This window comes from Aspergillus terreus, genomic scaffold (genome assembly GCF_000149615.1).
Source record: "Aspergillus terreus NIH2624 scaffold_14 genomic scaffold, whole genome shotgun sequence".
NCBI classification, from domain to species: domain Eukaryota; kingdom Fungi; phylum Ascomycota; class Eurotiomycetes; order Eurotiales; family Aspergillaceae; genus Aspergillus; species Aspergillus terreus.
Window position 1 is genome coordinate 277,977 of NT_165937.1, and position 22,520 is coordinate 300,496.

The window sequence follows — 22,520 nt, forward strand, 5'->3', positions numbered from 1 at the left end:
AGTAGAAAAGATAATCAGAAGCCTGTATTGTACCCATAGGGCGTCGCTAAAAATGCTGGGTGTGATAGTATCCAACATTGCGCGATAGCTGATGATGAGCCCGTTGGTGGACTTTGAGATAGATCCAAATCTACATGGGGTCCAAAAATCCCATTCCAAGCGGTGCAGCCTGGCTTGCTCCCCACGAGTTGACTGTTCAGCTCATGATTTGTATTGGTATGATGCCAGTCAGCACAGCATGCCAATCATCACCTAACGGCAGTTGAAGGAATGCGGCTTGAAGAGGGGTGTTGATCCTGACCCTACGAGCGCCAGGCACCAGCCGCTGCCTAGGTGGTTAGGAACCTCACAACACTAGATGTAGACAGGTAAGAAAGAACATATAAGGGGAAGGAAAATCTGAATGGCTGTCAGTCGTGAATTATACCATTGTTCATATTATCTCCTGTCTCCATTGAATATATATTTCCATCCCTAGACCTTCTCACGATGTTGCCCCCAACTGGAGCCCTATCGCAAACTCTCCAATCCCTCACCGACAGTAAAATCCAGGAAGTGGAAAAATTACGTGGACTTTATGAGTCTCAGAAGACCAGTATCCTTCATGAGGCTGATCAGGTCACCAACCATCAAGAGCGGGTCGCTCGCATACTCGTTGGCATCAAACGCTACTACCCGAACGAATACCACGACCCGGAGGTCCGCAATATCGAACAACTATTAGACCAAGCACGATATGATTCATCAATCCCACCAGAGACTCTGCAAAAGTTCGAATCTCAGCTGAGGGCCCGGCTGGAAACCAAGAGCCGCAGGCTGGGACTCGCCGACCTCTACTGCCGTCTCCTGACGGAGTGGATGCAGCCACCGACTGATCCAGAGAAGGGCAAGGAAGTGGCCACGATCGAGGACGACTTCTTGCTAGTGGAAGGAAAACAAAAGCAGAAACTGAAGGAACTCTGCGATCAGTTCGAGTCGGTGGTATTCGAACCACGAGAGACGAATGCAGACGAAATTCGGGGATTTCTGGACGGCCTCTTTGCTACGGAGGAGAGTGCTAAGGCCCTAGAAGAGCTCCGGGCGAGAATTCATCTGCAATGCATAACTTTCTGGGAAGAGGAGGAGCCATTCAATCCTGATGCGTTGGCGATGTGCATCCGAGGCCTCCTGACTGAAGACCTCCTCAGCGAGGAAAAGCAGGACACCCTGAAGTACATACTCGAGAACAAAGTAGCGCTGAGGGAGATTTCAGACGTCTTGAATATGCGCTATGCCGACCTGGGCAATTGGGACTGGCGTGCAGGAAAGGACGGCATTCCCGTTCTGCCTCGCCAGCAGGTGAACGGGAAGTATCGCATCTGGATGGATGAGGATGTGCTCCAGGCTGTATTCACCCAATATATCTTCATCCGGCTATGCAACATGGTCAAGGAGACCCTAACGGACTTCATCGGAGACGGGAGGGTATGGGACTGGGGGCGGTCGAGGGAGATGACAGAGCGGGATAAGCTGCGATGGAAGTACTATTTCAACCTGTCTTCGCCCGCCTCGTTCGGCGTGGACGCTGTGCGCAAGCAGGAATTCCTCGAAAGACATTTTCTGTACCAGATCCCCAGTACACAAACGACGCTGCAGGAGCGCGGTGGAGCATACGACGACGATGACGGCGATGAAGGCTCCTATGCGGCACCATCGGAAGTCCCAAAGAATATCAAACAACAGCTCCTACGCAAAATTGCCACGGAGACGCTCATACAGCGGCAAGTAAACGGGCGAGCTGCGGTGGTGCAGTCCGACCTACAGTGGTATGCGACTGCCCTCCCGCACAGCACGATATTCGCAGTTGTCAAGTACCTTGGCTTCCCAGAGAAATGGATACGGTTCTTCGAGAAGTACCTGAAAACACCGCTGAATCTGATCCGATCGTTCGAAGACAGCCAAAGCGGCCCACGCATTCGTCATAGGGGCGTCCCCATGTCCCATGCATCGGAGAAATTTCTCGGTGAGCTCGTGCTCTTTTTCATGGATGTGACCGTCAATCGTAAGACCGGCATGCTTCTGTATCGGATGCACGACGACCTGTGGTTTTGTGGCGAGCCCGAGCAGTGCGTGAAGACGTGGGAAGTGCTTCAAAAATACGCAAGGATCACTGGTCTCGATTTCAATTACAGCAAGACTGGGTCAGTATACTTGGCCGACATTGTCGATGAAGCTGTCGTCTCCAAATTGCCCCAGGGGCCCGTCAAGTTTGGATTCCTGATACTTGATCCAAAGTCCGGCAGCTGGGTGATTGACCACAGCCAGGTGGAAGCACACATCCAGCAATTGAAGAAGCAGCTCGACCACTGCGACAGCATTATCTCATGGATAAGAACGTGGAACAGCTGCATTGGTCGGTTTTTTAGAAGCACGTTCGGTGAGCCTGCGTTCTGTTTTGGCCGGCCCCATGTGGACGCAATTCTCGCTACGTATGCGAAACTCCAGAATACGCTGTTCGATGATCAAAGGCAATGTGGAGCACTGCGAGTGACCGAGTTTCTGCGGCAAAGAATCAAGTCGCATTACGGCGAGTTTGACATCCCAGATTCGTTCTTCTTTCTTCCAGAGGAACTAGGAGGTCTTGGACTGCGGAACCCCTTCGTGCCGATCATGCTGGTGCGTGGGAATATAGAGAATTCTCCGATTGATCTTTGCGATAAGTTCAAGAAGGAAGAGATAGAAGACTACGTGGCAGCAAAGAAGGCATTCGAGGATCTCCATGAACGTGCCCGCTTGCGACGACTCGATTATATCAACCGGGAAGCCGACTCGAGGCTAGGACAGATTATCAAGACCTCTGAAATGAATCATTTCATGTCCTTTGAAGAGTATACTCGTTTCAGAGAGTCAAAGAGTACCAGGCTTCGGTCTTGCTACGAAGAGTTGATGCGTGTTCCCGAAAGGATGAGCCTGTTCAGTACTCAAATAGTCAGGGATGAACTTCACCGCACGGGGCGTTCCCGGCTAGGCCACCTGGATTTGGAGACAAAATGGCTTCTGAACTTGTATGCAGATGAGTTGCTGGCAAATTTTGGGGGGTTTGATCTCGTGGACAAGAAGTTCTTGCCAGTGGGCGTGCTGAACATGGTCAAGGGAAAGAAGGTTAAGTGGCAGATGGTGCTCTAGATCATATACAGGACATCGGGGAAGCGAATAGATACACTGTGCTAAAATATGTTGACCAAGGACATATATATTGCGATTTTTTTCCTGATCGATACCCCAAAGCATTCTTCGTAAAAGCTTTCTGCATCCTGATGCCCGCTTCCATAATGCCAGTAACTACAGCTTTGGAGCTGTTTCCTCCTCTCTGACATTGGAAGACTCCGAGGAAAGATCCCCTTCTCCATCCCATGTGTCACTAATATCATGTTAGGCTGTTCAGGTAACCAGGTCACGAAGGGCGAACCTCTTAGTATCCTCCCGGTTCTCCAGCACCCTGATCGTCAGGGTCGTCGCTATGAGTATAACCGACATGACGGTGACAGTGATGAAGCCCTTGCGGTACTCCGGAGCATCAACTTGTTGCCATACGACCATAGGCAACCAGGCCTGAAACACGTATGCCATTTCGTTCATCGACCCGACGACTAGAGCCCGCTCTTCATTGTCGCTGGAGCAGATTTCGTGAGCCCACCTGGATGTATGATCTGTAAGTAAATGCGGACCACAGAATTGCGAGAACGTACGCCATGCAGAGTCCACTTAGTCCATAGCCCGCGCCGCAGATAATATAGCATGTCCACTTCCATCCCATTGGTATGTCCCACACAGCCAGGGATACGTAGCTTATAATGTTTACGCACTGTCTCGTATTAGCACGTTTCTACTCTATGCGTTTTGAGACTTACTGCACCAAAGATAATAGGAGGCCAACGCCGTCCTCGCAAAATTGAATCCGAGGTCCCTGAATAATTAGACATGATATGGGTCAGGGATCGAATAACTTACACGCATATATCAGAGTGGTTACCACCTGCACGGCACTTGTCGTTGTGGGGTATGCATTGATCTGTGTCACCGAATACTTCGGATTCTTCGACGCCTTCAGGAACTGTTGGAAGACCGGCTGGCCTCCAGTCGCTCCGTTATTAAACGTGCTAGAAGTATGTTAGTGCGGCGTTGAGAACGATCAGGAAGATCCGTACATGTAGAGTATGGTGAGCAAGTAGATATGCCAAGACGAGAAAATCTTCTTCAGTTTGGCTTTGCTGTAAGGCCCTCTCTTCTTCCTCCCTTCTAATTCCATGCGCTTTTGGGCCAGGGCGATCTCCTATCCATGTGTTAGTCATTCCTCATACCCCAAGACGATATACATACCTGTTTGCTCAAGTACCAAGGGCTTGATATTTCCGGCACATCCGGCAGAAGAAAATAGCCGCTCAGTGCGATGGGCAAGGAGATGATGCCATCTACCACAAACAGCCATTGCCATCCTCGGAATCCTCCTCGTCCTTCTAGTTTGTACACCGCAGCCATCAGATACCCCGAGAACATGCTCGCAATTCCACTGCTCGTGTGAAAAATGCAGGATCTCTTTGCGAGCTCATCTTTTCTATACCAGGACCCAATAAGGTATTGCATTCCGGGGTAGAATGTACTCTCTGCCAACCCTTCTCGAGTCAGTATGTCTGCGTATTGTTTGAGACCATCAACGAACCGATGAAAAAACGCAATACATAGAATTGCTTGGCGGTGTTACACCGCGACAACGAAAATGTGAGAACAGTCCATAGTAACTAGGCGTATCCAGTGAGTATCGTTCAATATTTCAAGCTCGACAAGTCATACCTCCATTGTCGGAAGCCAGTATCGAGGACGAATGCGCGTCAGGAGTATATTACTCGGGATCTCTCCCACGACATATCCTACAGTCCAGCAGGCCTGCATGATATTCAGCTGGTTCTTGTATAAGCCCACATCTTCCTTCCTACTCTCAGTCAGCAACTCTCCTCTCAGCCGCCAGCTCCGGCAGTACACACATTCCGGAGACAAAAGCGTTATTGATGTTGACCTGGTCGAGATACTTGATGAAATATCCTTGATTATCATTAGATATGCCGCCGATCCAATCTGCGATCCATATTAACTCACCAAGTGATGCAAATGTCAGAATAGCCGCATCTAGTTTAAACAGTAGTCTTCTCTCCTCGGGCGACTTGTCGAACGTGTCCCATATGTAGCTGACCCATCTTTTCTTGGGGTTCTTTTGAATAATTTCAGTCGAGAAGTCAACAGGCCTTTCTTCGATGGTAGCTGGTGTAGGAGCCATGATGCATGTGAAGGCTTGTTGGGCTCGATCAAAAGCGACTTCATGAGAAAAGGAGTAAAATATAAGCTCTTTCTACTGGAGATAAGCTATCCAATAAAGTGGCACTACATGGCTCTGGCGATGGCAACATCTGGCGGGGATGTCACCAAACCCATTGCTCATAATAGTGGTGTTCGCGTCATTGGTGCATGTTCACATCTTCGGACATGTTCCATGAGGGAAGTGCCTGTTGCATAAGCACTATCTATGGTGGATATTATACTGAGCTTGTATCTCCTCACGGAAGTCAGTCTTTTCAAGGATGTGGCGTCAGGTCAGAGGGGTTGCTTGCAAAGCTCGTCATCCACACCACGGATGATGTGCGCCAGCTCGGACCTTGCTATCGATTCAGAGCCCAGCCAGTTCTTCTAGCCAAATTCACCCAAGCATCTTGAGAAATCTAAATCAACTGTCTAAAATATACGACCATGAGGTGTAGAAAACAGGCTTTCGGTCCGCTGAGCCATTTTCAAGCCAGCATTATGAGCGTGGCCAAACAGTACCTGAGCTCTTGACTGTTTGGCGCTTTATGCATGATGGCCGCTAAATCACAGACTTAGTGCGAGTGACTAAGGGTGAGTGACGAGTGAGTGCACATTAACAGAAGTTTTTGTAGACATGGATAGTACCGGCGTTCTTCCTGGCCAACTACTCCTTTATGCTAGATGGATTATCTACGTTGGACCAGACGCTGATCAAGTTTAAGTGAGTGAGTGCGTTGAAAGCAATTTGGCCTATTTTTACCTAGTGTTTCCTGCTTAGTTGAAGTGAAGTCAGCCAGGCATATACAAAACAAATATCAACACAAAAGCACGGCGGTTAGGACTCCGGATCCTACCGCACTGCCTGACCAACACTGTATATATTTTATCTCCAGCATACAGCTTGATATTTTTGTTCTTCTACTTCACGCCTGCGCGTGTTCTCTAGATCCCTAGCCCAGCCGCCCACGCTACATATAACTATTATCATGAATATACATTTCAGAAGTATCTACCAAGTCTCTGACAAAAGAGAAGGTCTAGACCTTGAAAAGGCCTAGCCTTCCGCTTATCAGCTAGCGGATCTGGTTCCGCTTGCCTAGTATTTTCCTCTCTGTTGATCTGTTTCTTGTCCGTGGTCTACTTATGAGCCCCGGGATTGCTGCAGGAGATCTATATCCGGCAAAGAGATTATGATAAATTTTGTTATTTCGAATTCAGAAACTAGGCCGCTAAAGTATACCAGTCAAGATTGTCAGAAAGTCTCTTTCCCGGCTGATTCGCCCTATATCTTGATCTGCATCGTCCGGGTCTGTACTATCCGCACCGAGCACTACGGCTCAGGGAATTATGGTATAGGCCTTTGAAAGCCCGTCTCCAAACACTATAGTCATTAGCATGGTAGATTTTTTCATGTCGGTAAAACTTATCACACATTCCCACCCATATCGCGTTCTAGATGCTTTTCAAACGCCGTCTCCCAACCATTTAGGACGCTGGAGGTGAGCTAGACAACAAGCCATTTTCGGTCGCTACATGAATTAGTAGGTAGGGACCCGAGGTAGCAGACGGCCCGGAAGATTGGATTGGAAACATCTAGAAGCCTTTTTCTTTACATTTTGGGGGTTCTTCCGTCAATCGCAAAGTTAATGAAAAGCTGCCATTATTTTGTCCGTTTCATTCGGCCATTGTAGGTAACCTGAACGGGATATCTGAAATAAGCAGTTCCATTAATTACTGCATGTGGGCTGATTTCCGGCTCACAGGCAGGCACATTCCATCCCTTAGTCCGTCGTTCTTGGTGCTCGGCCTAAACGCACTACGGTCTTGGTGTTTGCGGGTTGGGTTGATCTGATTGATTCGTCTCCGCGTCTTTCCCATCGCGAACGTTCCCCGTGGGGTTGGCAGACGTAATGCCTCTTCTCTCCCGTACGGAGTCGAGTCTTGGCCCGGGACACTTGAACACTTTTCTCCTGGGGAAATCTCAGGCCAAGAGCTGAACCTCCAATGATGGAGATGGCCGACAAATGGCCGCCGTAGCGAGCTTAGGAACCAGTCTTGCCCGTGTCTGAGCATCTTGGCCTGTCTCGTTTCTGCTTGGAAGTCGAGCGGTTCAGAAAGGGGTCCAGGTAGCCCAGATCCTAATTTGCACGATACCCAGGATCAAGGCACCGCATCTATAGGTTAGCGGACGCCATTCCCGTCACGCCAAGTGCTGCTGGGACGCGCCACAGACTAGATGGCGTTCGGTATTCCGGATTTTATCGCCCACTAGCTACCTACGGAGTATATCCATTAGTTATGCTTCCGGCCTCACGCAAGCCAAGGCTCCGTCCATGACTATCCCACTTAACCACCGTCTGTGTCGGATGAAACAGCCCCGAAACGGATAATAGCAAGACAAAGAAGAAGACTTTTGCTTCTAGGGCCTTCGGTGGTACTCCGGAGTAATTTCACGACGATTTAATGGTCCAGTTGGACTTAAAAAAGGTCACCCCCTCCACTTGTCACGGTCTGATCGCCTACTGGTCTCCCTTTTGGGTCTGCGTTTGATTCCCAAGTTCATTTCACTGTCATTTTCACCCTTTGGCCCTGAGTACTATGGCGGTGGGGAATATCTATGTGATTGCGGCCGTGTCCGTCATTGGCGGTGCCCTCTTTGGCTTTGACATTTCCTCCATGTCGGCCATTTTGGGCACACAGTCCTACCGATGTTACTTCAATCAAGGCCCCGAGGGTCCTCCTTTCAATGACAATCCACGCTGCACAGGTCTGAGCGCCCTGAACCAAGGCGGTGTCACCGCAGCTATGTCCGGTGGTTCCTGGCTAGGAGCCTTGGTGTCCGGTTTCATCTCTGATATCATGGGTCGAAAGTATGCCATCATGACAGGATGTGTGATCTGGTATGTGTTCAGCTTATATTTCCCATGTCCCCTATGCGCCTACTGATTGTATCCAGGGTCATCGGCTGCGTGATCATGTGTGCCAGTCAAAACATCGCCATGTTGGTGGTTTCTCGTGTTATCAACGGCCTTGCCGTTGGTATTGAGTCTGCTCAGGTTCCAGTCTACATTGCCGAGATTGCTCCCCCTTCGAAGCGTGGTCGTCTAGTTGGGTCACAGCAGTGGGCCATTACTTGGGGCATCTTGATCATGTACTAGTACGTTTCACTCTCAACATTCCCCCGACGAGTATTCCTGGCTCGACCGACTAATACTAACCTATCCTAGCATCTCATTCGGATGCTCCTATATTGGCGGCAAGGATGCTTATACGTATAACCCCGCCTCGTGGCGCGTCCCTTGGGGCCTCCAGATGTTTCCTGGGGTTCTGCTATTTTTTGGGATGATATTCTTGCCAGAATCCCCTCGCTGGCTTGCTCGGAAGGACCGTTGGGAAGAAGCCCAGGCGGTGCTGGCCCTCGTGCACAGCAAAGGAGACGCAAATAGTCCCTTGGTCCAGATGGAGATAGCCGAGATCCGAGAAATGTGCGAGTTTGAGAGACAGAACAAGGACGTGACCTACCTGGAGCTGTTGAAGCCCAAGATGATCAACCGCACTATTATCGGCATGTTCACCCAGATTTGGTCCCAACTCACCGGCATGAACATCATGAGTAAGTCTCTCTCTCTCTGCCTTCGGACCGCGTCACTAACGGCATAAGTGTATTATATTACCTATGTGTTCCAGATGGCCGGCTATTCTGGTGACGCCAACCTGATCGCGTCCTCCATCCAGTATATCATCAACGTCGTTCTGACCATCCCAGCTCTGATCTGGGTGGATCGCTGGGGTCGGCGTCCGACTCTGCTGATTGGAGCCGCCCTCATGATGACTTGGATGTATGCCAACGCCGGCATCATGGCGACACATGGCGAAGTGGTGCCTGGCGGCATCGATGGCGTGCCTCAGCAATCTATGCGGCTGACTGGACGGGCCGCACACGGCGTGATCGCATGCACATATCTATTCGTCGCCTCGTACGCACCGACCTGGGGTCCCGTATCGTGGATCTATCCCCCCGAGCTCTACCCGCTGCGAGTGCGCGGAAAGGCCGTCGCGCTCGCAACGTCGGCAAACTGGGCCTTCAACACGGCGCTAGGTCTTTTCGTGCCCCCGGCGTTTGCTAACATAAAATGGCAAACGTACATTATCTTCGGGGTGTTTTGTACCGCCATGTTCATCCATGTCTTCTTCATGTTCCCCGAGACGGCGGGCAAAACGTTAGAAGAGACCGAGCAGATGTTTGAGGACCCCGATGGAATTCCGTACATTGGAACGCCTGCCTGGAAAACCCGCAAGCAGACTCATGCTGTGCGGGCATTGGAGCAAGGAGATGTGGAGGCCATCGCTGAGAAGAAACGGGATGTCGTTCATAAGACAGATTCAGCTGCTTAGTAGGACTTCGATGGAAGGAAATTGGAACCTGTGTATTGAATGAGAGTCGGTCTACTGGAGTGCAATAATAGGAGGGGCTTTGCAACTGTAGATGTTTTCTTGCGTGTATAGTTCCGAAGTGAGCGGTGAGAAAGAGAGACTGCCTGTCATGTGATGTGGCGGGGTTCCGGGGGAGTTTTCTGCCGCTTATTCTGCCGCTTTCCCCCCGCCAAATCACCTGGCGTGACTCCGTTGCATGAGTCACGAATAGCGCATTTCAAAGGCGGTATCCGCTTTAGGAGGCGGCCGCAGAGGCGGTACCCCTCTACCAACATAATTTTTTTCACTTCAGTATGTACCCTCAACCTCCTCTGACTCCGCGGACACCGTCAATTCTCTCGATACGCCGCCGAGTCCACGATCACAATGGTTTCCAACCTTGAGGGCGAAGCGCCTCACAACAACTTTGATGTACGTATCATCAGTTTCTTCCCCCGGCTGCAATGCCGACCCTGAACTCCCTTGTCCTCGCTCCCCGCAACTTGCCCTCGATCACCCCAGACGGGGTGTACAGGCGCAATTGGCTCATAGACTGTAAAAGAATGGATTGGCTGACAATTGAATCTCTAGACCATCCTCGTTCTCGATTTCGGCGTATGTGAATCCCGCGAGTCCCTTTCCCTCTTATCGGCCGGTTCTGATGACGGAGCTTCATTGTGGCCTGAATCCGAGACCTCTCAATGGCAATACTGACTCCCGTTCAAGTCTCAAACGAGTCACCTTATCCTCCGTCGGCTTCGCGCTCTCGGTGTCTTTGCTGAGCTGCTTCCTTGTACCACCAAGATCGCCGATTTGACATGGAAGCCCAAGGGAATTGTGTTCTCTGGAGGTATACAACGTCTTACGACATTATTTGCGTCCAGGTCTGACTGAGGTACTAGGTCCTTCTTCTGTCTATGATGATGGCGCGCCCCGTAGGTTTTGCGTCTCCGGACATCCTGTTGCTTGTACTCATATGTGTAGATGTTGACCCCGCTGTCTTTGAGCTGAACGTCCCTATCTTGTGAGTGTTTTCTGCCATTTCCCGAGCTTCTAACATTGGACTAACACACACGCATAGGGGTATTTGGTATGACTCACTTCCGCGTCGACACAGATCGGACACTGATACTATTCACCCAGCTACGGTTGCCAGGAGATCGCGTGGCGGATCGACTCGAAGAACGTTGCCCGCGGAGCGGCACGAGGTTTGCAACCTTTGGAACACCATCCAGAACCATTTCTGACGTTCTCGTAGAGTATGGTCACGCCGACCTCAAAATCTCCAAGGTCAACAGTCACGTCGACCGGCTCTTCGCTGGCCTCGGGGATGAAATCCCTGTGTTCATGTCCCACTTCGACAAGCTCGTTAGCCTGCCTACGGTGAGCAAAATGAGTTCGTATCTGCGGAGCACGTCTATTAACCCTAATAGGACTTCGTGGTCGTTGCCACCACCAAGAACTCAGAGTACGCTGGTATCGCCCACCAGGAGAAGCCCATCTTTGGTATGTCTTCCCCTACCTGCCCTTCTGCAGAGTAAAAGAACACGCTAACTAACCGTGTCTAGGCGTCCAGTTCCACCCTGAGCTCGAACACGTTTGTCACCCCAACGCATACACTAGAACTTTCTCTGACATTCGGATCTAGACACCCCGCGGAAGCGAGATCCTCCGCAACTTCAGCGTCGACATCTGCGGAGCTCAGCCGAACTGGAAAATGGGCGACTTCGTCCAGCTCGAGATCACTCGCATCCGTGAGCTTGTCGGTGAGCGGGCACTCGTCCTTGGTGCTGTGAGCGGTGGTGTAGACAGCACTGTCGGCGCGGCCCTCATGAAAGCCGCCATCGGAGACCGCTTCAAGGCCATCCTCATCGACAACGGATGCATGCGTCTGAATGAGTGCGAGCAGGTCAAGCAGACGCTCGGAGAGCATCTTGGCATTAACCTCACTGTTGTCGACGCTGGCGACCTATTCTTGGGTCGTCTTGCGGGTGTTTCTGACCCCGAAAAGAAGCGGAAGATCATTGGATCGACTTGTGCGTATTCGGCTGTTTGCATGTGTTATTGATGGAGTCTGACGATATCGCAGTCATCGATCTGTTCGAGCAAGAGGCTATTCGGGTAAGCATGATCTTCTCTCGCGGGCTATATGCATTTCTAACAGGACTCGCAAGATTGAGAAGGAGGCTGAGAACACCCCCAACTCCGGGAAGGTGGAGTGGTTCTTGCAGGGAACGCTCTACCCTGATGTGTAAGTCATTCTCAGCCCGTTGCTGAGTCCAAACTAATCGCATTTTAGTATTGAATCTCTGAGCTTCCGCGGCCCTTCGGCCACTATCAAGAGTAAGCGAGTCAACGAAGCCTAAACCGCGGGTCGTGCAACAGGAGCAGTCGAAACTGACATATAGATAGCTCACCACAACGTTGGCGGTCTTCCTGAGGTAAGCAATACATCGCCCCCATTACGAAGTATCTTGGCTAACCAACATGTAGCGGATGATGAATGGCGTAAGTTGAACTAGCCCAGCATGATGACTGACGTACTAACCAACATGCTCGTTTAGCAAGGCTTGCGTGTAAGTTTATTTCCCGTCTCTTCATCAACGCAAAGCTAATTCTGTTATAGCTTATTGAGCCGCTCAGACTCCTCTTCAAGGATGAAGTCCGGGTAAGGAAACCCGATACACTAAACTATATCCTCATCATGCTGAACAGTACAGGCAATTGGTCGCCAGCTCGGCATCCACGAATCGCTAGTTAACCGCCACCCCTTCCCCGGTCCGGGCATTGCCATCCGCATCCTCGGCGATGTCACCAAGGAGCGTGTGGAGATTGCCCGCCAGGCCGACCACATCTTCATCAGCATGATCAAGGAGGCCGGCCTCTACGACCAGGTGAGTCAGGTCACATGCGAAGACAGGTGCAAGCTAACTGTTCTCCCAGATCTCTCAAGCCTTTGCTGGCCTCGATACCAACCGCAGTGTTGGTGTCTTTGGTGATCAGCGCGTTTGGGGATACATCATTATCCTCCGTGCCGTTCGCACCAAGGACTTCATGAGCGCTGAGATCTTCAACTTTGACAATGCTTTCCTCCAGGTGAGTCGATCTTGGTTATCTTCGGCTCTCCAAAATCTCTACTTACTAACCTGCCTACCCAGAATGTCTCGCGCACTATTTGCAACCAGGTCGAGGGTGTATCCCGCGTTGTCTATGACCTGTAAGTGTCTCCGCTCTTTGGTCTCGAATCAAACTGACATCGTCGATAGGACCTCCAAGCCCCCTGGTACTATTGAACTGGAGTAGGCTACATGACAGGGAAGGCAGACAGAATATAGATCATTCGCGGCGTAGCTAGGAACAATGATAGGAATTGAATTTGGCGTTTAGAGATTACCACTAAGGCCCATGCAGTGAGAAGAGGCGTATAAATCATTACCTACAACTGCTCTTATAGACTTGCCATCTATCTTTTTCCCTTCCCCGAGTCAGACCCAAAAATCATCCTCAGTCTTTCACTCTGCGCTGCCTTGGCCTCGCGCCAGGAACGTGTATGTCCCTCAATTTCCGGGAGACCGCGCTTCACCCTACCATCATTCACCCACTCCACCAGCTCACGAACATATTCCTCTTCCCTATCCCTCAAAGAATGAAACTTTCTCCCGCTCCCGAGCTGTCTCTTCTTTTCCTCATACTCGACTCGCATGTCATCCGGCAAGGTAGCTACTCCCGCAAACACAGCCGCAACCGCAATGGCCTGGAACTCGAACAACGTGAACGTCGCGGTATAGTACGGAATCCCAACGAAGGCAAGCGAGGGATCGGGGATGTAAAAGATATCCTTGTGCAGATTGTGGACCTGTGTTCCGTCGGTGACTAGGATAGTTTCGTCTGCGTCCTCTGGGGCGGTGTCGTCGTCGTGATAGGGCTGTAGGAATGGTAGGGTTATGTGGTATCCAGTGCAGATGATGATGTTGTCGATTCCGTGGAGCGTCTGGCCTGTTTTGAGGTGGACTGTAAAGGGCGGCGAGTCTGTGTTGTCTTGTGCCTCGAGACTCGATATTTCGCCGACTCTCACGCCGTTCTCTGGCAGCATTGTAGCTGGGATGTCAAAGTCACCGTTTCTAGTGCTTTGATAGACTGTTTTGACGTATGGTCCAATATCTCGAGCGATGTCGGTAGACGAGACGCCGCCTCCGATTAACAGAACCGTCTTTGGTCATCAGCATAGTGGACAGTATCATTCTAGACGTCAGCACACACCTTATCTCTGTAAATATCCGGCTTTCTATACGCCTTCGAGTGAACGATCCGCGCAGGCCACCGAGCCTTCGCATCCGACAACCCAGGGATATCAGGGACGCGTGGCGCATGATAATGCCCAGAGGCGACTACGACCGCATCAAAGACCTGAGACTGTATGAGATTGCATCTGCCACATCCCAATCCCATATGGAATCACTCACCGACTCATCCTGGTACCTCTCCACAACTCCGGCGCGGTCTCGTAATACCGTCCAATGTACCCTCCACGCATCCCCCTTTTTATAGACATCCGTCACTCGAGCCCCGTAGATAGTCGCGTCTTCGACGCCCATTCTTTGAGAAATAGTCTGTATATACTCCTTCATAACAGTATGACTGACATAGTCTGGTGTGCCTTCGGGCCACGGACCGAGCTTCACCCGCATCAACGGCGTCGACACGTTATTCTTCAGGCTGTCGTAGGCCGGACTATGCACATGAGATGTTGTCTTGGTCTGGCAGCAACGGACTTGGGAACTTACCCAGGCGGCGCGTGTTTGAGGGTGACATGCTCGTTGGGTGATCCAGGTGTTATGTCTGGCTGGTCGGCGGTGGATGGTTTGATGGAGGGATATGGTGGTTCCAGCGGTTGTCGGTCGTCGTGAAGCCTGGCACTGGATGAGCTTGAGTAATGGGAGGGTCCGTGATGCATACCAGACTCCGCCTGCGGCTGGATTCCTCTCGAACACGACTACTTCGATGCCGTTCTGTAGCAGGTGTGCGGCAGAGACGACACCGCTGATTCCGGCGCCAATTACGGCTACTCTGCAGATTTGTTTGCGGGTCATGGGTTTAATGTCCGGTCTGTATGTTCCCGGGAAGGTGTCTTGGTAGGATGAGGTTGGTTGTTTTATGGGCGTGCGTATGGCGTTATGCTTGACGACTGTGGTGTCATTCTGGTGCCATCCAACTGCCTGATACTGGATCACATCACAAAGCCAATGACTCTGTTGTTGTCCTTATCATGAGGTCCACTACCCCTCAATTCATACCATCCATCCTGTTTCTGATTATGAATCGTGTATGTCAAACGCAATAGCACGATGACATGGTGATATACGCGTCGACCGGCAAGGCTGGCCATCCCCACTCCATACGTATATCGTCTGTCAAAGAGGGAGAAAGAAGCCTTGAAAGATGAGGGGTTGTAGTCTCGAAGCGGAGAGCCACAGCATCTCCTCCATATATGGTGGGCTGGATGGTGCAGTCGCCATGGAACAGGTTGATGATGTGATCGAATCCCGGATATAGACACGCGGGCTCTCAAGGACAGAGAGCATAGTATCCCCCGCGATAACTGCCTACTTATATGTAATGAGCCACACCACCATCTTCTGTGAAATCAACTCATACATCATCAATCTCAACATGGCCCCCGCCCCAATCGACCCCCAAATCGTAGACGTCGCGGAACCGCGGAAGGACACTCTCGACCTTCCTCCAGGCGCTCGCGAGCGGCTCGAGAAAGCCGGTATCGATCTCTCCCAGGGCTATCCCTACCGGCCCTCTCGGCCCCTCTATCTCGACGACGTGTACAAGATCCGCGACTACGACCGGCCGCACATCGACCCGGGCACGCGCGCAGACCCAGAGAAGAAAGCCCTCCTCTCAGCCGCAACGAAGGTCATCCATCTTACGCGGCACATCGGAACAGAGCTAGTAGGTATCCAACTGAAGGATCTCACGGCCCAACAAAGGGACGAGCTAGGCCTGCTCATCGCAGAGCGAAGCGTTGTCTTCTTCCGCGACCAGGACATCTCGCCTCAGCAGCAGAAAGAGCTGGGCGAGTGGTATGGCGAGATCGAGGTCCATGTACGTATACGACCAAGGAAGAGTCCCCGGTGCAATCCGCAGTCACTAACGCCTATCTAGCCGCAAGTCCCGCAGGTGCCGGGCGTCCCAGGGGTCACTGTCATGTGGCCTGCTCTCCAAGCAACGGAGACAGCGGCTGGGTTCCGCAAACCTGGGGGGGCATCGCACTGGCACACGGACCTGGTGCATGAGCGCCAGCCGGCTGGAGTGACGCATCTACACAACGACACGGTGCCTACTGTTGGCGGGGACACGCTGTGGGCGAGTGGCTACGCGGCGTATGAGAAGCTGTCTCCCATGCTGCGTGAGTTCATTGACGGCAAGACCGCCATCTATCGCTCGCGTCACCCGTACCTGGACCGCAACCGACCCGAGGACGGGCTGAAGTACGTAGAGCGGGAACATCCTCTTGTGCGCGTGCATCCCGCCACGGGATGGAAGGCGCTGTGGGTGAATCGGGCCATGACGGTGCGGATTGTCGGCCTGGACAAGGCAGAAAGCGACGTGATCCTAGGACTACTGTGTGATGTCTATGAGAAGAATCCCGATATTCAGGTTCGCTTCAAGTGGTCTCCTAGGTCAAGTGCCCTGTGGGATAACCGGTATGTATATGAGTCTATTGACGTTATTGATCCCGAAACTAACGAAGTGTAGGATCACGATTCATAATGCAAGCTGGGACTACGAGGGGTCAGAGCCGCGACATGGAACCAGAGTCACAGCTCTTGCTGAGAAGCCCTTCTTCGATCCGAATGCGCCCACTCGGAGAGAGAAGCTGGGTATATTGGGGGCTGATGAGATTGAAGAGTTGGCCAAATATAGAAAGAAATAAGTCGCTGGCATCCTGGTGTACAGTCGACGGTTCCGCACTACTTTGTTAATGGACGTCCATCTTCATGATTACCTTGGGCAGTGCCGCCAGAAATATAGTTCTGACAGCTGCGAATATCTGCTAGAATTAAAGTCGATTGACATTGAAGGGGCTACTTGCGGCGAAGGACGTAGATCCAATGGAATACCTCCGGTGTGTATGCAAACGAAGACGCCTCGCCTTGGGGCGCTTTCAACGGTGTCCGGGACACGATAGTCCAGTGAGCCGCCAGGTGGGATAGATTATCGAATCGAATAGTCGAGTACGAAAGACTGACCCATATCGTGCCTCCCTCCGTCAAGGACGCGAGGTGTAAGCCCAGCAACTCGACAGGGGACAGGGTAATATCGCCACTTGTCTCGACAATCTCGCGGACGATCGGGCAGATGTTGGATGCGATGTCGGGGAACGCGAATATCGCGGGGGCAGAGGTTGCGATCGCGTCGCTCGTGCTTTTGTCCAAGATGATATCGAAGGGCGCGAATGACAAGAGCTTGGCCACATCATCCCAGGACCGAAGATCGACCTGAACCCAGTGCATCGCTTCGGACGGGTCTTTCTCCTTCTCAGCTTCTAGCCCCAGTCGGACCGCTTCGGCGGAAAAGTCGGCATTCTACCAGAATTGACCGATGAGTACAGAGTACAGATACACAGCGAATTCAGGGTCTACATACCACAATGCCATTACCCGCCCAACCCTGTGCCACAAACGAGTCGCGGACTTTTGCACCCAGTTTGGAAATGCCCGGGCCTAGATGTAGCACCTTCGGTCTTTTTGCTTCCCTCAGGGGCCTGCTCTGGAGGTCGGATATGACCGCTTCGATGAGAGCGTCGCCTGGGTTCAACCACTCGCCGACATCCTGGCCGGTGGCAAACTTCTTGTCCCAGAAGACGGGGTCATCGTAGTCCGGGGTGCCTGCAGTTTTCCGGTATGTTCGCCCGGTCGGGTGCGTGGACATGATGCGCAGTCGAGTGCAACGAGAAGAGAAAATGCAGGCGGAGATAAGATAGAAGAGGTCACGTGGGATCCATCCCTTTTCGGAAACCAACTATATAGGCTATCTCAGTGGTATTCTCATGAGCAAAATGAGTTTTACGTATTGAGAGGTTATTGAGGTAGGCTTTATGTTTTTTTCTCGAATGATCCTAAACCAAGGAGCTTTCATAGCAAATATGTATGAGTCTTGATAGAATCACGGCTACGCTACACTGAATTTATGCGAAGTGCGTAGTCGGTCAGGAACACCTTGAACCTTGAACAAATTAGAAGTTATATCAATTATGCACTGGGCCTCATCTTTAGTGTATGTATCCTATTGTGTCAATGCAATAGATGGTCTCCAAGCGGATGGACGGGCATAGTGGGAAATAACCATCAGATTTTAATGAACTCTATGCATTTACGGACAGAAACTATCGCTATTTTTCTTATTAATTGCCATCCCTTCTCAATCTGTGGCTGAAAGAGCAAATTCTGCTCCATATGAAATTGGTCGGAGATCTCATAGACAAGGGACAGCTCGCATCATGTGCTCAACCACCCCTTGACTTGATTTCTCATTGAGCTACTCTGTGTACGATGGCCGGGAAGCATTCCTCTATGAATAAGACTTTACTCCCGCATGCGCCAGTGGCAATTTTGGGGCTAGGTAGAGTATGGTTATGAGCGTCATATATCTCAACCCCGCTACCTGGCTACAAGTGTCAGGGTACTTAGGTATCAGCTACCACATATGTGCACATCATACAACTTCACATCGGTCATGGAAAGCTACAAGTATGAAGACCATACTGCGGAGTAACTATTATTAATGTCCATCATCTCTTGAATTCCCGTGCAAACCTTGCCCACCACACCTCACGGCGCCAACGTGCCAGACACATGCCACAGGCAGATCTTCTACCCACTACACTAACCGCACAGGAAACATCCTCAGTTGACTCTACCCTAAACCCAGTGGCAAGAATAGACGGAGTACTCCGTAGCGACCTGGAACCGCTGGCGAGTGGCCTGACAACCGTCCACCAGGGAAGAGATGAAACAAGTGACGCCACGATCGTCTGCACCTATCATGTAATGATAGGCGCCAGCGAGACTCTCGATTGGTATCACCACTTCTGACGGACCATGATTACGCTGGCAACGTTCCGGGGGGTAACTCTGCAATAAACTTGATAGGAGCAGCACCCGCCCAATCACCAACCCCCAGGACGCCATCGGCTCAGCAACCCAATGGCCCTCCTGCACCGATCAGGAAATGAAGTACCTGCTGCGCCTGGATTGTATTCAGTTGGTACTTGCACAGCGTTGTCTCGTGACTACCCCGCATCCGGGGGTCGAGAAAGGTATATTACGCCTGTCCTACCCAGCACCCCCAAGGGGTCAGAGGAAGTATCTCCTCGAGTATCATTGCAGATTCATTCGTGACTTGACTCGCATCCCAACACCATCTGATCCCTGCACCACTCAAACCAAACCACTCAGACCTTCAAGATGTCCGCCCCTCAGATCCTCCAGAGCCTGTCGCAGCTGGGCTCGACCGTTGGACAGTACTCTCGCCAGCAGGCCAATACCTGGAGGAACCGGCTCCTCACCACAGGTCAGTCTACTTCTTTTCTTTCATAAACTAACACTGAACTAACTTGTCTTGATGATAGACAAGTCTCGGAGACGGGCACAGATCGTTCAGACATCCTTCAGCGTGCACCGGCCTGTCTGGATTGCCGCCGGCGGTGGCGCGTACACCACCGCGGCCGCTGTGTTTCTTACCCTACGATACTTACGTCGACTGTGATGGGAGTGCAGTGGTGAAGTGGAAAGGGCTAGACCCTAGAGGCGTACCCTAGACGGGTGTTGTGATTCTTTCATTTACTACATTTCTTATCATACGTTTGACACGGATGGACATATGCCCCAGCTGGCAGGGTGGCGTTTGGGTTGATCATATTCTCACTATGGTTATTATTATTATTAGGACCAACATGAATGGACATTATGAAGCCACATCTACTTAAGGAGGGGTCAGGGGGAGGCTGGTCCAGACGACTATCCAACTCAAAGCATCTGGTGAATGGATGATACGTATCGGTCAAGGATCCTGCAACAAAGAGCAGGGATGCAGTTTAGGCAGATGTAACATGTACGAATCAGACAACCTTCCCGCACACCATCAGGCCACCTCGACAGATGCCTAGGTAAGTAACTTTTCTGGGTACTCCCTCCAGTGCCCCTTTATTCTCCCTGATATCTACGACTACCTTATGATCTGATCACTCCTGGAGCTTTCCTGACACTTCTACTACTAACATGAATAAAGATACTACCTAAAAACCCCAGCGGGTCAATTCCAGATCCACCAGAGCTGTGTGTCTCCTCTCCACCGCTGCGATCATCCGAATACGCATTCAGCCTGGTGTCATTGGCCGGGGAACGCAGGATGTCTCAGTGGCGTTTGATAGACTTCCAACCCCGCCTGCCACAGCCCAATCAAGCTCTGTTAAATACAGACTACCCCGGATCCTTGGCACCCCCGCACATTCGTCTGTCGGCCTAGATGCCGGGATTCCCGCGACTAGAATAGCCCAGATGCGAGGAGCTCTCTGTCTGCTGGCTTGACTGGGAGGGGTTATGCTCCGTAGGTGCCTAGACTGGTTGATTACCATGGGACGTCATCATACATGACCGATCAGAAGTACCTCATAGCGATGGATAATTATTCCTCCATAATATGTACATATAGAGTGTGGATGTTGTTGTTGTGGGGTGTTATCGATAAGCAATGCTCTGTTGCTATCAAGAGCTGGGTCCAGCTTCGTTAGTTGGGAATCCCGCGTGGCTGTGGGTCCGTCTCCTCTATCTTCCTATCCACTTTGTACTCCATAGAAGCCAGAAGGAACATCGGGTGGAGATGACGTTGAGATTGCAAAGGCTGTGATGTGTCCAGAGGGAGAAAGAAGTTAGGAGTACTTGGTGCGACCGGTCGGGGGAGTCCCTTGCTACAGGCCGTCCTCCCTAGGGAGTACTTTTAAGTAAGAAAACGCAGGAATAGGTTCGAAAGAAAGTGAATTTATGCGAATTACTGACAGGAAATCATGTGTGTGGCGGGAAGGTAAAAAACGAGGGAGAAAAAAAAAAAAGAATGCATCATCCGTGAATCGAACACGGGCCTCATCGATGGCAACGATGAATTCTACCACTAGACCAATGATGCTTGTTATGTTTTCCGTTCTTTTTTATTCTCTAAGAGCCAGGCCTAACAGCCCGATTTCTACATGACCTTCCCCAGTTTGTTACGGTTTGTTACTTCTTTTTAGTTGCAAAGGACTCTGGAGGTATCTTGCAGCATCTTTATAGCAAATAAAACGAGTTTGCTGCGTATATAAGCCAGTTTTTTATTCTGCAGTCTTATCAATGTTTCCATCTATCACCATTACTGTGATATATATATTTTGCAAAGGAACCAACCATATAGTCTGCACCCTCAACAGGTCAATGAACCCGGAATAAGAAGAAACGCCATTTATTGCTCCTTGTTGATGATCAGAAATCGAATCGAGAAGGAAAAGGTGGCAGCATTGTGGATTATTAGGAGAGCTATTGAACATCCGGTCTTCGACATAATCAGCCTGCCACATCAGGATACTGAGTAGTCACTATATGTCGTCCGGCACGCCGCACTGAGACCTGCCGCTGAGGAAACTGTCCACCACCATACGGCGTGCACTTGTTTGCGGAATTTCTTAACCCCCCTTGGCTGGAACGGATATTGCCCAAGTGTTGGTAGTCTGAAATGTGACCTACACTACATTACATGAAGCCCCTAGTAATAACCACAAAAACCAACAGGTTATATTCTGCTTCTCCGGCTCGGACAGTGTGTGCAACTATATTTAAAAGGGCCCTTGGATCGTGGTCTATGCGTTCCGCCACATTCCTCCAGGATTGTCTGTCACGATGACTGCCGTCCTCATCACTGGCGCAACAGGCAGACAAGGGGGTGCTATTATCAGAAACCTCATCCTTTGCAAGGCCCATTTCGAGATTCCTGCCGTCACCAGGGATCCATCATCCTCCTCGGCCCAGAAGCTGGCCAAGCTATCCACGAACATCAAGCTAGTCAAGGGTGATCTGGACAGCCCGGGCGTCATCTTCCATAATGCGAGACGCCCGACAAAAGCCCCTATTTGGGGCGTCTACAGCGTGCAGGGAAGCAAATCCTATCGTCCTTCGCAAATCATTGACCTCGCCATAGGTCGCACTCAAGAACAAGGCCGAAGAATCCCAAGGCAAAGCCCTGATAGACGAGTGGATCAAACAGAAAGTCAAGTTCTTCGTCTACAGTTCTGTTGACTGGGGCGGCGAAGATCGCTCGTTCAATAACCCGACAAACATTCTGCTTTTCATGAGAGAGCATAACATCGAGCATCATCTTGTGGATCACACCAAGGATGGCAACATTGACTGGGTGATCCTCCGTCTGACAGCCTTCTTCGAGAACCTTACCCCAGGCTTCCTCGGCAGGGTTTTTGCGACGTGCTGTGAGATGGCTTTGACTGGGAAGCCGCTGCAGCTGGTCGCTACTAGTGACATTGATTTTTCGGCGCTGAAGCGTTCACCCACCCGGAGCAGTGAAGAGAAGGGCGATTTCTCTTGCCTGTGATGAACGAGATAAAATCAATTTTTGAACAGAAAACAGGACAGCCATTGTCCACGACTTTTCGGCCTGTGTGCTTCTTCATCATGGCGGCGATGAAGGACGTGAGGCGCATGTTCAAGTGGTTCCGGGAG

At 51.0% G+C, this 22,520-nt stretch overlaps 8 protein-coding genes and 1 non-coding gene across 9 annotated transcripts; 5 read left to right on the plus strand and 4 right to left on the minus strand.

The window, feature by feature from the left end:
- Positions 1-489: 489 nt before the first annotated feature.
- On the plus strand, positions 490-3,165 carry ATEG_09101 (uncharacterized protein; the record flags this gene model as incomplete). Its single annotated transcript, XM_001217722.1, has 1 exon — positions 490-3,165. One exon carries the CDS (start codon positions 490-492, stop codon positions 3,163-3,165), a length of 2,676 nt encoding a protein of 891 aa, XP_001217723.1.
- A 255-nt stretch (positions 3,166-3,420) lies between these two features.
- Positions 3,421-5,311, minus strand: ATEG_09102 (putative MFS transporter Liz1/Seo1; the record flags this gene model as incomplete). The annotated part of the gene is made up of 10 exons (XM_001217723.1): positions 3,421-3,676; positions 3,729-3,844; positions 3,891-3,946; positions 3,991-4,139; positions 4,188-4,312; positions 4,360-4,670; positions 4,700-4,778; positions 4,831-4,969; positions 5,022-5,079; positions 5,134-5,311. The coding sequence occupies 10 exons, from the start codon at positions 5,309-5,311 to the stop codon at positions 3,421-3,423; spliced, it is 1,467 nt and encodes a 488-aa protein (XP_001217724.1).
- A 2,621-nt stretch (positions 5,312-7,932) lies between these two features.
- On the plus strand, positions 7,933-9,729 carry ATEG_09103 (sugar porter family MFS transporter; the record flags this gene model as incomplete). The annotated part of the gene is made up of 4 exons (XM_001217724.1): positions 7,933-8,234; positions 8,291-8,491; positions 8,562-8,947; positions 8,996-9,729. 4 exons carry the CDS (start codon positions 7,933-7,935, stop codon positions 9,727-9,729), a joined length of 1,623 nt encoding a protein of 540 aa, XP_001217725.1.
- Positions 9,730-10,134: 405 nt separating this feature from the next.
- On the plus strand, positions 10,135-13,050 carry gua1 (GMP synthase (glutamine-hydrolyzing); the record flags this gene model as incomplete). The annotated part of the gene is made up of 22 exons (XM_001217725.1): positions 10,135-10,179; positions 10,339-10,362; positions 10,474-10,597; positions 10,650-10,682; positions 10,732-10,771; positions 10,829-10,837; positions 10,891-10,955; positions 11,006-11,130; positions 11,181-11,253; positions 11,316-11,344; positions 11,396-11,783; positions 11,837-11,868; positions 11,922-11,998; positions 12,047-12,090; positions 12,160-12,188; positions 12,241-12,255; positions 12,312-12,323; positions 12,374-12,415; positions 12,468-12,641; positions 12,691-12,843; positions 12,906-12,964; positions 13,014-13,050. The coding sequence occupies 22 exons, from the start codon at positions 10,135-10,137 to the stop codon at positions 13,048-13,050; spliced, it is 1,629 nt and encodes a 542-aa protein (XP_001217726.1).
- A 160-nt stretch (positions 13,051-13,210) lies between these two features.
- ATEG_09105 (putative FAD dependent oxidoreductase) lies at positions 13,211-15,048 on the minus strand (the record flags this gene model as incomplete). Its single annotated transcript, XM_001217726.1, has 6 exons — positions 13,211-13,957; positions 14,008-14,160; positions 14,211-14,478; positions 14,532-14,657; positions 14,704-15,007; positions 15,042-15,048. 6 exons carry the CDS (start codon positions 15,046-15,048, stop codon positions 13,211-13,213), a joined length of 1,605 nt encoding a protein of 534 aa, XP_001217727.1.
- A 369-nt stretch (positions 15,049-15,417) lies between these two features.
- ATEG_09106 (TauD/TfdA dioxygenase family protein) lies at positions 15,418-16,693 on the plus strand (the record flags this gene model as incomplete). Its single annotated transcript, XM_001217727.1, has 3 exons — positions 15,418-15,861; positions 15,922-16,463; positions 16,537-16,693. The coding sequence occupies 3 exons, from the start codon at positions 15,418-15,420 to the stop codon at positions 16,691-16,693; spliced, it is 1,143 nt and encodes a 380-aa protein (XP_001217728.1).
- A 151-nt stretch (positions 16,694-16,844) lies between these two features.
- ATEG_09107 (uncharacterized protein) lies at positions 16,845-17,691 on the minus strand (the record flags this gene model as incomplete). The annotated part of the gene is made up of 2 exons (XM_001217728.1): positions 16,845-17,345; positions 17,407-17,691. The coding sequence occupies 2 exons, from the start codon at positions 17,689-17,691 to the stop codon at positions 16,845-16,847; spliced, it is 786 nt and encodes a 261-aa protein (XP_001217729.1).
- A 3,181-nt stretch (positions 17,692-20,872) lies between these two features.
- ATEG_10416 lies at positions 20,873-20,943 on the minus strand. Its single transcript has one exon. It is a non-coding gene; the product is annotated as a tRNA-Gly (tRNA).
- A 743-nt stretch (positions 20,944-21,686) lies between these two features.
- Positions 21,687-22,392, plus strand: ATEG_09108 (uncharacterized protein; the record flags this gene model as incomplete). Its single annotated transcript, XM_001217729.1, has 2 exons — positions 21,687-21,932; positions 21,985-22,392. 2 exons carry the CDS (start codon positions 21,687-21,689, stop codon positions 22,390-22,392), a joined length of 654 nt encoding a protein of 217 aa, XP_001217730.1.
- Between the last annotated feature and the right edge of the window lie 128 nt (positions 22,393-22,520).